The sequence below is a fragment of the Rhea pennata genome, chromosome 12, assembly GCF_028389875.1.
Source record: "Rhea pennata isolate bPtePen1 chromosome 12, bPtePen1.pri, whole genome shotgun sequence".
Classification (NCBI taxonomy): Eukaryota; Metazoa; Chordata; class Aves; order Rheiformes; family Rheidae; genus Rhea; species Rhea pennata.
This window is the reverse complement of record NC_084674.1, coordinates 8,938,676-8,955,194: the sequence shown is the minus strand read 5'-3', so window position 1 is coordinate 8,955,194 and position 16,519 is coordinate 8,938,676. Positions and strand designations below refer to the sequence as shown.

At 41.0% G+C, this 16,519-nt stretch overlaps 1 protein-coding gene across 8 annotated transcripts in view; it reads right to left on the bottom strand.

The window, feature by feature from the left end:
* The window catches only part of CADPS (calcium dependent secretion activator), a 239,860-nt gene that overhangs the window by 55,248 nt on the left and 168,093 nt on the right, over positions 1-16,519 (bottom strand). For 3 of the 8 annotated variants that reach the window (XM_062585368.1, XM_062585367.1, XM_062585370.1), the window contains exons 16-17: positions 15,828-15,951; positions 3,138-3,244 (exon numbers count right to left, since the gene is read on the bottom strand). In XM_062585368.1, the coding sequence (XP_062441352.1) occupies positions 3,138-3,244; positions 15,828-15,951 (231 nt within the window). Of the gene's footprint in view, positions 1-1,847; positions 1,857-3,137; positions 3,245-12,502; positions 12,521-13,377; positions 13,447-15,827; positions 15,952-16,519 lie in introns of all 8 variants that reach the window. The other 5 variants (XM_062585364.1, XM_062585369.1, XM_062585363.1 and 2 more) reach the window with 4 other exon arrangements.

The window sequence follows — 16,519 nt, the reverse complement described above, 5'->3', positions numbered from 1 at the left end:
GCTTTTTTAAAACACAATTTTAGGGGAAAAGGAAGTGTGCTTTGAAGCCAAACACACCTACTACTGTATCGTTTACACATGGGGTACACATGTATATATGTATGACTTCAAAGAGTTACAATACATATATACATATACACATACATATACATAGAGAGAGAACGCAAGTTTAAAAATACATGAAGGCCAGAGTCTGTGGCATTTGTCATCATTCACCCACAAGAAAGCAAGCAGAACTTGGAGACATTTGATGAGCGAGATGACATAATGACAGAGACTTCTCGCTCTTATGTATTACATATATAGGCTCATTATTTCTTCCATATTTTTATCTGGGCTGTTTTCCATCTTTGTTATGGGTAAGCCAAACCCAACTTACTAAACACAGTATTTCTGTCCTAAAGCTTTTTGAACACTTTCCATGCTGTTGTGATTGGTTTTGAGTTTCGTTTTTCTGGGTTCTCAATGGCACATCTACCTGGATGTGCATGTTGGGGAGAAAAGAGGGGCATTTTACTTGCAACACTGTTCATTTTCAGTAAATAAGTCATACCTTCAGTAAGTGATGCAACTTAATTTCCTGCTGACCTTCTGCAGTAGACCTAAGAGTGCTAACTTGCAGTTCGAGCTTTCTCAGCTCCAGGTGAAGGGACAACATATTAAAAAAACTCACCTGGAATAATCACCTTCATAAAGTAGCTGTAGTTACACTGATGGAAGCAGCATAGCGCAGGAGTTTGCTTTGATTACAAAATAAGACGTGCTGAAAAAATGCACAATGCCTCAACACTTCTCATCTCACAGAAGAAGAATCATGTGGCTGTTACATACAATAAAAATAGTGTGATAAAACATTCAGTCTCGTTTCTCTTCCTTCGGGGAAAATTCAAAGCGTGCAGAGCACTGGCCAATTGCCTGTGCACTACTGAAACGCCACGCAAACCCTCAGGACAGGAATTCAGTAACGTACCGACAGCGCGGGGGCTTCTGGACAGAGATGGATTTCACCCTTTCAGGTCACCATGCAGAAGAAGGGATCAGTATTTCTCCTATTCGTGTTGGCGTTAACCTTCTGTCTCTAATCAAAATCTTGTGACACAAAACCCTCCGAAGTACAGTTTTGAATCTTCCTCCTTGCAAGGATCCTATCGGTGTAGCAGGGAGCTACTGACCCTCTAACCGCTTGCTCCAGAAGTCTACTATTTTAAAAATAACTCGTATTTTAAAAATAGCTCCTCCCAGGCTGGTTGTTCATATAGTTTATGCTGGTGATGAGTGGAATAAGATATTTGTTATCCTTGGACAATTTATCAAATGTGTACGTGTAAGTGCAGTGCTACTGAGCATCCTCTCGCTTTTGCAAAAATTAAGTTTATTTCACTCTTCACCACAGACATTCTCTCTCTACATATAAATACTGTATATCCAGTACAAGGCACATACAGACAAAACCATAGGAAGACCACTGTCATTCTAGTCACTCGGGTGTTACTTACTCCATTTCCACCACAGTGTACCATATAGATCAGGTGAATGCAAAACAACAGAGGTAACAACAGGCTGAGGAAAGTTTCCAGGCAGGTAGGGTTGTGGCGGGATGTAACTGCAGCGCTCGTAAAATATACCCATTGCTACATGCATGGACTGGATAACTATGCCACATTTACCCTCCTGTGTGAGGCTACCAAGTCCACAAGCAGCCCGCTCGAAGTTGCCGTTACATTCCTAGGTCAAAGTTACGGAAGCAAGGGTAACCCGGGTAAAACCCCGTCAGGAAACATGGCACTGAGAGGGCATGCACGAAATATGACAGGAGGTGACTCCGTTCATTCACTTTAGTCACATACCTCTTTCCCCTGCCAGGATCATCCAAGATGAATAGTAGAAAAACAGGGAGGAAATTTAAATATGCAATCAGGCATTAGTTGGGTGCTGTGGATTGTCGTGTATTATAAATCAGTTAAATTATACTGCAAATTTTAAATAGACATTGGCATGATTTTTAGCTAACTGTGAAATTATTTAGCAAATGCTGTTAATGCAAAATATAGTGATTATATATATCAATGGGAAGGAAAAGAGAAAATAGTGAATGAGTGTTACCAAACCTATAGCCATAAACAGTAACTGTTCACTCTGAACTTTAATATGATTAACTTTGCAGCACTTATCAGGGAGCACCGGCTTTATACAGAACACATGGCTGAGTCCTGCACACACTCACACGGGGGGCGGCTTTACTTACTTGGGCAGTCCCTACGAGGTGAAAATGTGAGGAGGCGCCGGCAGCGGGACTACGCTCGGCACTGATAGCTGCCTGGGGGTTCAAGTGGTCCCAGGATCAAGCCACACGCTACTGGTCTTCTCATATACGTTTGACTTAGTAAGACACAGATTGCCTTGGCTTAAAGGTGTTTTTAAGACATGAATCTAGAGCGCATTGATGAGTCGAGAGCTATTTCATTAGGCATTGGATAACCCATACAGAGAGCAACAGGGGATGCTTCATTCTATCCTTGAGGACTAGCAACGGAGGTATTCCCAGCAAGGCAAGGGAGAAGAGGCCAGCGGAAAAACAGGGCAGCTACAACAGCAGCTTATCACATACAGCAAGGCCCAAGTTAAAGCCCTGGGAACAATCTGAATGTCCGGAAAGGGACAACGATTCTTCAGTTTTTGTGGTGGTTTTACTTGCTACGACTCTCAGCAGCAGGAGTGGGCTGCTGCTGACAGCGACCCATGCCAGTGACGTCTGGAGGTGCAAACACAGGATGGTTTTTGGAAATACAACCTTTCTCAAAAGTGCACAGGCTCTCTCTTGTATGTACTTGGTGGTGAACCTATTTGGCCAGATTCAGTTCTCGCTGGCGCAGTATGAAAAGCTGCAGACTGACGTAGATGAAAGCAGAATTTAATTATTTTTTCCCTTTCGCCCTCCCCCCCGCTCTGAAAAAGCAGTCTTCCCAAACTGTACTTCGCCTTCATCACACTTTATCACCGTTATTTAAGAACACCTTTTGGCTTTAAAACCCAGCACCTGTTCAGAAGAGGTCAGATAAATACGCAAAGCCATTCGCAACCACCGAGCCCCTGCCGGAGGCCTGTGGGATGTCGTCCCGCAGGGCACCGCTGCTCACCTCTGCATGGTGTTCTTCATTTTGCTGTAGCACTTCAATTACCAGCTCTGCCAGGCGTATTGTATCTTCTAACTTTTTAGCTGGTGTGACTAACCGGCCTACATTTTCTGTAGTACAAGAACTTGAGTTAAAAAGCAGGCAGAAGGAAAAGCTAGATGCACAGTAAGTCATTTTAGGGGTTTCAGAAACAATCCCATAATATTCTACAGCTTTAAAGATCTTTTCATGCATATGTTAAATGCTTATATAATTAGTACTGAGCAAACCAGAAAGCCACATTCGTTATTATACTATGAAAATGCAGTGCTCCAGCTCCAAATTTCAAAATACTGTCAGAATTATCTTGTTTTCTGTGCTGAGATAGCGGCACTTTACTAGTTCAAATAAGAACATTGCATTCCTTAAAGACAGCATCTGGCCAGTAATACATGAACAATATGTATCCTTCAGCATAGATCATGCTATTACAGATATCATGCCTGTATTATTTTAAAATGCTTTTTAAACAATCAATTTAAACAAATCTGTCTGTATATTTAATAAATAGTCAAACTTGAGAAATTCAAATGTGACCCACTACTGAAAAAAAAATTGCAGGTCTGATTTGCTCCAGGATTTAACTTCACAGAGGTCAAGGAGTTACGCATGCCGGAGGGAGTGGAAAGTGGTAAATCCCACTAGGTGTTCATAGGTAACATTTTTATGGGAAAAGAGATGCAACTTTACAGCAAAAACCTTGCAAACAAACCCAAGAGTTTAAATCCTGGAGCTTGATGTTTAACTATATTGAGCTATTTTGCATTTTTTTTTAATGTAATTAAATTGTAATCTTACAGGTATCATATTACAGATAACATATAAAACATCTGAGGTGCTAACAGTCTGGCTCATTTGGAGTATTTCGAGCGAAATAATGAAGAAAATAATATATATAGCCACATTTCTATTGAATGACAGCTGCCACAGAGCTGATAAATGCAACCATGGCAGTTTCCAAGAACTGACACTGTGGCTCACTTTCCTGAGGTTCGCAAAAGTCTCTTGGGTATTGCCCGCCCAAGGAGGAGGAGCAGAGCGAGACCTGCTCCCTGCGGATCCAGCTCCGTTATGGGCTGTCGCTGCACTGAACTACAGCTGTATCGCTGGAAGTGCTGAGCGGGGCCAAGCCTGGTCTTCCTGCGCAGCTGGGGCAAGGAACAGGATTGCACTTTGGGAGCTATCCCAGACAACCCCATGGCCAATTCCTCCCTCTGAGCTTAATACATTCTCACCTCTCCATGATATTAAGGCTAGAAACTTCATAAATAGGCGAGGTACCAAAAAAATCAAAACCAAATAGCCAAACCAATCCGCTGCAACTAGCAGTACACAATTGACTATATGGGTCCAATACAGCAAAATGCTACAAATGCATGTATTTAAGTTCCTTCACTAGCAAGACATTTAACCTGGGATTTCCAGTGGAGCCCAGGAAGCCAGCAGCTTGGGTCCTGCTGAAAGGAAAGGTGGCTGGGCATTTCACTCCTACTGCAAATTGTAGACCTGTGCATGCATGAGCTTTTTGCTAGGTCTTCCTTACCGATGGGACAGAAATGGATGGTAAGCAACAGATGCAACTGCTCTGCTGCACTGGGCAGCAAGTCGAGTGTCCCGGGAAAAACCCTGCCTTGCTGAGGGCTCTGGGACCTTCGAGAACTCTAGTCTTCACCACAAAATCTTGTCTGCTCCTGGTTTCCCCTGAATATGTGTTTATAGGTAACAGATTTCCCATAGAAAAAAAAAAAGCCAAATTTTTCAGAATTGTCTCCTTTGGGTTGCCCTGTGAGGGCACCTGGGCTGTTCTTTAGAGACGCTCAGCAACCTCGTCCGCTGAAATCAGACCTTGCAGGTGCTCCGCTCCCCTGAGAGATGCAATGTAGTAAAGCACTGTGCAAGTGAATTGTGTATTTTTGCTGATTTACACTACAGACGGGGCCCTGGGGGTTTCTTTCTCAGTTTCCTTTTCATTTCTTACATCACTGGAAACAAAAGAAGTGTCCAGGTTCTCCCTAACATGTTTTATTGGACAAATATTGAAACTGGAGAACTGCTGGCTAACTTGTCATTCTTTCTCCCATTCAAGCCAGCACCTTCCTAACTACAAGAAGTAAAAACTTCTTCCTTTTGTGCAAAAAGAGTCCAAAGAAACATCCCTTCATCCGCTCTGGCTGTTTCTGCACCTCCGGAGTCACAGGGAAGCTTTGCCATTGATCAGAGCAGCATCAGGCCCATTCTTATTTGCAACACTGATTTGCTCTCAAATACAACTAAAAGACAAAAGTGTTAATAAGAACAACTGCTCAGAGATGCTGTCTTTAAAGAAAATATTGATGCTTATACAACTTTGGCAGCCAGCAGATGTCAATCTTAATTTTTTTTCTTCTTATTTTAAATATTTCCCTGGTTAAGTTACTATACATCAGAATATTCTGCTGAGATAGCTGGAGCACTGACAGTTACATGAAACGTATACGATATACTTATCAAACATTTCATCCAACATCATGTAAAGCTCATACATATTTATAGTTTTCATGCAAAATGTTATGCAACAACAATGTTATTTTGTGCTGACGTTGATATTTGAAAATGTTGCATATGTCAGACATTGCTAGACAAAAAAATGGACATTTTGAAATAAATGCTACCTCTAAATCTCTCAAAACCTACCACATCATGCCGAGTATTTTGTGTAAAGCTGCACATGAGAACTAGCTTTCTAATACTAAACTAAACAAGCAACTGCTAGACTAGAAAACCACTGAATAGAAGGAAGGAAGACTATTACAGTACTTGGCGTCTGTTTGGCCATGCCTTTGAGCATATGATTTATCATGTTAGTCTGCGTTTGAGGAGATGATGGTGGCCCAGCCGGTGGCTTAGGCTTGGACGGACGGGCTGCTTGTGCATGATGGAGAGAGACGCCAAAAGTAAAGAGACATATGACTTCATAAACAGTGACAAAAAGATGAAAACTTTGAAAGAAACATAAGCAGAAATGATCAAATACAAATGGAATAAGCTGCTGGTTTTTGCTTCTTGGTACTTTCAGTATTACACAATAATGACACAATCTGACAACGAATATTACAAAGCCAGCAGATTCTAATATCCTACGTTACCGTGCAATCAGAAAGCTAAAAATTCAACGTAAGTATGACGCCGCATTTCATGCGGCCAAGTGAGAAAACTGGATTAGGATAATTTAGTTAAAACTCTGGAATTCAGAAGAGGTGCACTAAGAAAGATCACCTAAAGTCAGCACCCCAGTGCTTAGGTACATTTAGCAATAGAATAATGAGCCACAGCAAATTAATTGCTTTGCAAATATCAATTACACATTTTAGAATTAAACGTCACTGTTGGTTAAAGGGAGCTATAAAATATTCTTGTGCAATTTAAACATGTAAAAAAATCTGTCACTTAAAAATGTGTAGTTCCTGATCGTTTCCAGCTCATTTAATTATTTTCAACTTGGAATTCTAGTGGCTTTTATATTCTGGGTTGAATCATATATAAAAACTTGCCAGCTCTATCAAATATGTTACTTGCTATTCCAAATGTTAGAATACTGCAATCAGGACTTGACCCATCTGTCATATAGTTTACAATATCAGCATAAGAAAAATTCAAAGAAAATAGCCTTTCGTTTTACATACACTCAGAGATAAATTATATACTGTGAATATATTAACACAATAGTTTCTATTACATTTAATAACAGTTTTTGGTAGCATTGTAACTATTTTTAATAATTCCATTTGCAAGAAATCTGGCATATTTATCTGGACATTCTATTGCCAAAAGTCCTTGCCATTTTGCTTGCATTTTCCAGCAGGAAAAAAAAAAATTGGTTGGCTTGCACAAAGTAGATTTCTGATTGCTTTTAATTCTCACAAAATTATAACAATTATCAGAGTGTAATAAAGAATATTCAAGTAAAACATCAGCTAAAGAATATGAGTTAGGTTTGTTCCCTCTCTCCATACATATAGCTAGATATACATACATAAACACACATACAGTGCATGTGTGCACGCACGCACACACACACACACACGTTTTTAGTCTTTTAGGCTGTGTAATCATTGAATACAGTTCTTTAGACTGGCTTTTGGCGTTTTTTTCTGGTAACAGGAAAAGCAAAGCTATTTGTTCGCCTCTGGAGTCACCCTGATCCTTGTTCACTGTTTATCGAGGGTGGCTCTTCCCCTCGAAACAAACCTCTCAGTCTCAAGGGATAAAAATAACTGTTTTTTTGGGTATAGGCCTAATGAATTTCAGTCTAATTGAAAACATAAGCAAGAATTCAATTTGGCTACTGACTGATGGCTCCTGAGCTCTATGCAGACATCTAAGAGGAATATTTTACTGCTCACCACTCTGGAAAGCAGTTTGTGTGAAGGTCCCAGCATGGGAAGTGCTTCTGGTAGGAGGTGACCGCACGTCTCTTCCCACCAGCACTTGCCTGCCAAGTCAGAGGATGCCTTGCTATCCCTTCCGCTTCAAAGTTGGGAGCACCAAAGAGACACGGCTCCTCCCGAGAGTATCAAACTCAGAGGAAAACTGCATCCCGGAAAGGCAGGCATCCCTGCGCTTTGACTCTGGTCTACCCTCAAACGTGCATCCAGCCTCTGCATTGCCGACAACGGAAACAGCCGTGGGCTGCGAGAGACGGAGGTGCCCACAGTGACTCCAAGGAAAAACACATATTGGACTTTACTGACGCCTGGATCCTGCAGTTTGGAATTGGCCTGACTCACGCAAGTGTTTTCCATCCTAGGGAAAAGTCATTAGCAGAAAAAGTAGAGGAGGAAGAAGCAAGGGATACAGCCGCACTGGGACTTTCCAAATGGCTAGTGCAGCTATAAAACAGCCTGGAGGAGGCTGCTGCCGGCTGGCTGTCAGCACAGTGCCCTGAGTGGTTTCCATTTACCTCCGAGACCTCCAAGAGATCCCTCCTTCTTGGCCCTTCGGTGCTCTTAGCATCTCCCTGCTGTCACCCTTTCTCGAAAACAAACTTCCACCAAGGACTCTAGCAGGTTAAGCAATAATGTCTTGACGTATTTGTGATCTGGCCCCACTGCTCACTTAGTCAAATATTCTTCTCTTTTGCTCCTTTTACTTTTCTCATCCCCAAATCCAGAGTTCTTGCACAGTGGCTGCAAAAATTGCTGGAGGCGAAGGAGGCGAGGAAAGCTCCTCGGGCAGCGAGGAGGAGCTCCCTCAGCTCCCTCGCTCCTCTTGGGGCACACGATGCCGTGTGAGCCTGGATATCAACGCTTTTTTTTTTTAATCTGCCCTTTTTATTTTTGTTAGCCCTGCAGTGGTATAGTTAGAAAATGGAAAAGATTAAATTCTGGCCAAGGAAACAGATTAATTTCCTCCCTAGCTTTGAAGGGTGACGTGACTCCAACGCCCCACGAGGTGTTTGAAAAGCACTCCTCCAGTATCCTGGCGTCTCGGAGGGGTGGGCGATACGTAAGGTCCCTCTTCACGGGGGGCTTCGGTGCCTGTCTGGTGCGAGGGAGATGCGTAACGCAGGGCACTCGATACGGCAATCAGCCGCCAGCGATGCGACAGATTTTGCTTCACTTTGGCTTATTTTCCCTCCCTGTCCCTTTCCTATTTCATTCCTCTCCAGGCCAGTTTAACATCAGAAATATTCTTATACTCTTTGCTCACATGTGTCAACCAAATTTAAATGCCCCAATCATTAAAATCAAAGGCAGAAACAGCTTCTTTCTTACTATCAAGCTGACAAAATACTTCTCTCAAATGGACAAACTTGCACCAAGGCTTTTTACTCTGCGACTGATACTCGTAAATGAGGTATTTGTAGAAACCTGAATCAATGGGCAAATAAAATTTTGGGGTCGAATTTGCAATATGCTTCGGATTGCAATGATCGTAACAGCTGTATTACAAAATCTATGCTACTCTGGGTACATATATTGCCTAAAACTCTCTGTGGGCAGCTCCTTACAGATTTGAAACCTTTTCAAAGCAGGTATTTGTCACTCTGCATCATGTTTTATGCTAGATGGGCCACTAACACATCAGCAACAGTGAGAATTAAACCTGGAACAGGAAAAGAATATTGTGGACTTTTCATATTTTTTTTAAAAGGCATTGCCATCAACTCAGTGATTTCTTTGTAATAATTAAAAATACACCAGCCCTGCCAAGGGGTATGCAAGTGTTTTGTGTGCACTCATTTGCAAGCCAATTTTTAAATGTTAAAAAGAGCTGCTAACCTCAAGATAACAGTAAAGAGTAATGGAGTTAACCTGAGGACAAGGCACAGTGGTCTATTACATCTGTGAAATTAATCTGAGTGTATCTGAAAGGGATTTCTGTGATGATAACATTTTTTCTTTCAAAACAAGATACACTATCTTAAGGTAAGAAGAATTTACAGAACTGTTTATTCAGCTCACACAGAGACTCTAATTCAGCTCTTGAAACTCAAAAGCAAACTGCTCCTTCTGACGATTATTCAGCCCAGTGAAGAATTTTTACGTATCTGAAGCTGGTAAGAGACTTGTAGAAAGATAATGCTGCAACACAGACCATCACCATGTTTGAAACTCTTGTAATAACTTTGATCCTGTTTTAAATAGTGCCTTTTAAAGGGCAAGAGGGAATCCCGAAAGCTGCATACAGATTGCTTTGTTAAACAGCTGAATGCTACTTCAAGGAAGGAAACGAATAAAGCAGCAGTTTAGCAAGTACACAAATACAGGTTGCATTTATGTTTGAGCTACAGTGCATAATTTATTAATGACTTCAGTCTCCATTCCTGCCTACAAGGACTGACGTACTCACACAGTTTGCATCTGTACTTGTTTGGGAAATGTCATTTGATTTTCTTCTAAGCTTTGTGGTTTATCTGGAATACTGGAAGTGATAATCTAGTGGCAGCTGGGCTGATAAATCACACCGAACCTCCTCTTGTCTCTGACTAGATTAATAAGCAGGCAGTCAGATTGCTAACATTTCAATGCACTCCCTGAAAATCACAGATATGCGCATACAGCTTCCCAGGCTGAGATCCAGAAAAAGGGAAAGCAAGCGAGGTAAAGCGAGCACGCGGAGCCGAGTCCAACACCGCCAAAGCCCGCGGTGCGCCGTCCCTATCCCACTGGTGCTTCCTTGCGTGGTGGATTTGGGCTTTTCAGGACTAGGAAAAATGATGCTTTTTGCTGGTTCGAGAGTAGCTGGTTTCCCTGGATGATCAAGAAAAAAGACTTCTGTGGGTTTCTCAAGTTACTGTCTGCCTACCAAACCACCTGCATGATCTCTGCCCCTGTCCTGCGACTCTGCTGTGCTGGCGCCAAGCATTGCAGTTGATCGCTGCCTCCAGCCCTGACTCTCCTGAATTTCTAATCTCCACTCACAAATAACATAGGAAGCTCTCTTTGGCAGAAGCAAAAACCAAACCGTGATATGAGGAATACGCCGTCTAAAAATTAGAACTGTCTTATCCTAAACAGAACTAATTGCCAAAGTGACAGCTACAGGCTTGGCTCCCGTCTACTCTAAAGCTGCTGCTGCCTAACACCAGTAGTGTAAAGTGGCATTAGCATAAATGAGAACAAGATCCCTTAATTCCGCAGCACTTGAGCCCAGTGCAGCATATTTCACAAATGATTTACCTATGGGATGGAGAAGTTACTCTTTTCTAAAGAAACAACGGATTCCCAACTTACATCGATAAGCAGGCAGACACTTAATAAAAGGCTGCATTTATTAATCTGGGTGTTAGTAGTTTTGTCTGATTAATAATTAAAATAAGTTATTAACATTTAATCATTTTAGCTTAATGTTCTGTTTAACTTTCCATTTTTAATCAGTATTTTTAGAATGAGGCAAGAGAATACATGCTCTTCAGGAGAGGGGACACTGAAGGGTGATACTGTGGTTTAAGGTAAAGTTGGTTTAGGTATCCTATTTTTAATCTTGGTTTTGGTTAAATAAATAAAAAGTCAGGGCAAAATTCACTCACTTTTGATTCCACTTAAGCTGAGGAACTGATTTCAAGTTCAGTCCTGCTAACCTTGCCTGACAGTTTTTCCATTAAAGAGAACAGGAGATTTGTGGGCAAAAGACAGGTAAGTTATGACTCACTGTGTCCTTTCCCTGGCTTTGAGCATCAAGAAGAAGCAGTTTTATTTTTTAAATGAGTGAGGCCATAGAAATGTCCTTCTCAATTTCTTAAACATGCACCTATCCTTTGCCACCAGGTTGATGCTCAGCCCACTTACTCTGCTAATGCACAAGAGCCTGCGCTCACGTGAAGTCTGCTGTAATTATTGGTAATAGCTGTGCTTGCAGATTTACAATTTGTTTATTTGCACCTTCCAGAGCTATAGGGAAAAATTAATCATTTTCTGAATATTTATTGCTATTCTAACTTGTTTTTAGTGTCATACACTACCTCTAAGTCCTGGGCCAGTTTTTGCTCTGGCATCTCATGAGGGTGATTCCCAATGCTGCTGGCTGCAGAGGCCAGCAGAAGTCAGGGCAGAACTTGGCCCAACCTCCTGGCCTCCTTTCTGAAAGTAATTTTCCTTTGCCAACGGAGCTGAAATCAAACTGATCCTTTTTTCCACAAAACATAACACTCTACTCACAAAAAGTAATGAACACTTCAGGTTTCAAAGACTTCCGAACTAAGGACTCTGGTATACAACAGAAACGAGAACAGGGGTCTACAGAACTACAGAATCACTTCTGAAGAGACAGGCACTTCAGGTGTTTTGGTCTGAACGGTGTCCTTGCTTCATTACATGTCACCACAGGTTATAAACAAAAGACAAACATGATTTCTGTCTGACTGTATCATTTGTTACACATTAACAAAAAAATAGAAAATAATAAGAAAACTAAAAAACCATTCCTCCCATTAGGGCATAAAACAGAAGATATGAAAAACAAAAATGAACATTAGTTTAGTTATAAAATGTGCTTGTTAGGTGTGTTCAACTAGCGGCCAAATCATCAACATGTTTGCACCAAAAGTGAGCTGCAGTTCTTTTGGAAAACAATAAACTTGCCCTTTATAAAGGCTAGATTCTTTATTCAAACTGTCTCCTAAGAAGGTAATATGGTTACTGCAAGGTATTTCTAATCTACGCTCTAGTCTAAGGAAGGAGGAAAAAGAAATTATGTTATGTTGAGACAGCACAAATTAACTCCTTAAGTATTAATGCATCTCCATTTTCAGTCTGAAGGAGTACATATCTTAAGGAGCTATGAAAAAGAAACAAAATAAATATAACTCAACAGTCCTAGCAATTTATAATGCATATACAATTGTTCACCTGCATCCTTTTGATTCTCTATATGAAAGAGAGAAAGCAACAAGGAGAGAAAAGAGAGAAACAAGAACAGATATGCAGGATTAATGAGCAAGTGGACTGCACAGCCCCCCAGTTATGTGTGATATATGACATTTGAAAAGAAGAAAAGTTGCCCAGTCTCGCCCCCCCACCCAGAAGCACTGTATTACCAAAAGCTCCTTTCACAGAGGTGAAAGCAAGTGCTGTACAAATAGGAAATTAGAGTCCGTAAGCTCTGAGCACATACAAGGACGCTCCGAACGACAGCTGTGCTCGTATGTCCACCCAGAGCTCGGTGCAAGAGAGTAAATAAAAAAATTCTAGGAAGAGAACAAGTAAAGCACTTCCGCTTGAGAGAAAATAGACAGGAGACACGCAAGATCTGATGTACAGAGAAAGGACAGCCTTATAGGATCTTATACACAGGATTGGTTAAAGATCTTACACGCAGGAAAAGGGAGGGCTTTTTCCCAATGTCCTTTATCTGACCTCTAGCTCATCTCTCCCCGGTATAGCTGCTGCCTTTGGATTGTGTACCAGTGACAAGCACTTTACAAATTGGGGTTACACAGAAGCAAAGTAAAAATGCATTCAGGTCATGGACATAAAGAAGAACGGAAAAAACTCACAGACAATCTGAGTTTATCACAAACAAATGGGTTAATTGTCTAACCTGGTTTAGGCTGATAAAAAGTGACTGGACTTCTCACACTGGGTTTCACAGACAGAAGCAACAGACAAGCCAATGCTAAAAGACTTGAAGCAAGGAGAGTGAGTTGGTTTGGATCTGGAGTTTCTTGAGGTAATGAAAACAGAAAGAGTGAGGACAGCATGGAGAGGAGGGTGGTAGTACTCACGAATGGTTAAATCCATCACTTGAGAGGCCAAGCAGAAGACAGGATGCTCATACATTTCTCTCTTTTTCCCTATAAAAGAGGATTTGGGCATGCAAGAGGCTTAGGTCAGAGGTAAAGAGGTTATAGGCTATAGGTCAGAGGAAAACTTCATATTAGGTTAAGAGGAAAATAGCTGCAGAGTATTTTGGGATACACACAGGATAAAAGGAAGAAAAAAAAAGGAGGTTTAAAATTGGAGATCTACTGGATTAACCATTCAGCATGCCGATGAGTCACAAGAGAGGTTGTGACCATGATTCTAAAGGTCTTACTCTGTTTGCAAGAATATAATGATCAAAACGTCATGAATAGAGGGAAATAGATTTCTATCAGTTAAGGCTCCGAGATACTAAGGATTTTCAGCCTTCAGTATCTAAGGCTTTCACAGGTATTTCTTCATAAACATAGCCTCAAGCACTGCTGCCACTTATTCTTTTTTTTACTCTCTTAAAACACGTAGATATTTAAATGTCAGCTTTTAAAAGCGAAATTTAAAAATCATATACTGCATATGGGAATGCATCTCACTGAGGCAAATTTGTTACTCGTTCTTCTAAGAAACTGTTTTAAGACATAGTGGACTATGCTCATGAGAGAAAACCTGATGCATGCAGCTGGCGGATGTTGGGTTGTTGGAATTAACAATCCCAGCATGCTTTTAAATTGGTGTTACAACCACTTTTATAGAGATAGTATAAAAAAGTGGCTGTGGCCAATCACGGATAAAGGAGGAGAAAAGCAGAAGAGAGCAGGTAGTGTGGAATGAACTATTTCCCTGAAAAGGTAGCTGGAAAAAAAAAGTTTGTTGCTTCAAAGTATTCCCAGACCTAAAAGTCACAGTGCAAAAAAGAGGGCAGATAATTAACACAACCAAGAAGAATTGAGGCACAAAAGGAAAAGTACACACTAACTGTTCTACTTTGGAAATGAATGCATTTTTACTTACAGATCATAAAGTTTGTTTTTGCAAAGATTTATCTGAAAGAAGAGAGCAAATCTTACCAACGAGTTAGTGATATTTACACAGAGAACCTAAGGGAGCCAGCACTGGGTAGAAGCATCCATCAACAGAAAAGCTGCTTTTGATTCTCAGTCCTTCTCCATCCTTGTCAAGTATATTTAAACATTGCATTTTACAGAATACACCAATTAAAATATCCTGTGAAGTTGAGTACTTCGATAAATTGCCTGATAATACAGTGCTTAAGAAACCTTCGTTCCTTCTCTATTTTTGTCACTCATTACCAAGTCAAGAGTTGATAAACATCCTTTTAGTGCCCAATTCTTAAGTGTTTCTCACTGGATGCATAACAATGAATTCATTACCACTGGTACACAATTTGCATCGTTAGACAGAAAAAAAAAATGGAAAAAGAGAGGACATGTCATGTACAGAACCTGGACAATTTGTCATATAATAACCCAATTTTTCATGTAAACAAGAACTAGGAACAAATCAGAGGGGATTTTTTTCTCTCCTTTCCACAGTGTCCTAGAGACATACAACGATAATCTGAGCTGTGGGAAAGCTTCGTATCACACATGACAGAAACCCAAAGTCTAGACCAGAACATACCATTCATTTGGAACATACAGGTTTAAGCAATTGCAAACATGGATACAGTTGGGCCAGAGTTTCAAAGAGGGTGCAGCAGCCAACAAGGTAGCAACGTAAACTGATTACCATGGAAAGAACTACTGGATCATAGAGCTTCAGCTAACACATATCCTCCAGCAAGCTTTAAAATGTCTTTTTGATGGCTACACGTGTCTCTGGTCACTGGTTATTATTCTCCCATAACTTAAAAGGTCAATAATATCAGCTCTGCTGGATTTAGAGTGACAAGAAAGAAATCTGAGGCAAGTATGGGACTGACTGATCAATGACTGCTATGCAAAGTGCAAAGGCAATGAAATACTCCCAGACAAAAAAAAAAAAAAAAAAAACATTTTAAATTGGCCACAAACGATTAAGCAGAGATTAAACATTTTTTCAGTTTCTTATTATTTGTTTGTTTCCTGAACTCCACTGTCACAAGCAATTAATTGCACTATACTTTCAGCTGCAAAGATGACATCCCAAGTATTTCTCAATTTGTTTTTTAAAGACACAACATGAGTCTAAATACTACACGACTGGCCAAATGCGCTAACAATCAAAAAAAAAAAAAAAAAAAAAAAAAGCTACAGCTTTTAACTGTTTCCTCCCTCTTTTCCAGAAAAGGAAGCATTTTGCATAATTTCCATTCTTCAGTGCTGCAAGAGTCACCACCACAAAAATTATTCACAATCACCTCAGTTTTATTGACAAGTGAATACATAGCAAATGAGCTTCTTTTAAATAGCTCCAAGTCACAGTTGCCACCTAGAAATACAACAAAAATTGTAATTTTACAAAGAAAGAGCCTTACCTTCAATTTTGGCATACTCTGATAGTCGAGTATAATTGACTAGAGCTGCTTGCTCCAAGCATTTACGGATGACTGTTTTTACTTCCTCTTGAGGGACTGGAGTAACTATGTCTTTCATCAGGACCTTGACATAAGAAAATCTGATTTGTTGTGGCATCAGACACACACAACTCTTTTTTCTCCATGCCCAGCGAATACATGCATTCCAGCACTAATTCTGCCTGGCTCATGAGATATGCGTGCAATAACTAGGATCCACTGCAAGGCCATCTCAGCCAGTCTGAAACTTGAGAGTGACCCTTTCTGTAGCTATATTCTTCCGGAAGGCATGCCCCTAAGGTGACCACACCACTTCCAATCTCTCCAGGCATGTCATTAAGGCCCACCTCCAGTCCCCCTGTGCCAGGCAAAGCTGTGGCCTTCCCAGGCTCTGCTTATCGCTTTGCATCTCATCTGGGCTCCTGTTTACTGCTGGTTAGGGGAGAGGAGAGGGCAGCCGGACACAGGGACGGGGGACTCCTGCAGACGCTTGGGGTGCATCGGGCCCAGGAAATCCCACACTCCGCAGAACGGGGTACCCAGGGTGCTGGGGACTACAGTGACTACTGACTACACAGGCTTCCAGGTTGAAGCAGGAAAAGTCAATGGTCATACCCAACGCTAGACATTTCAGTATTAGCTATCATGAATTA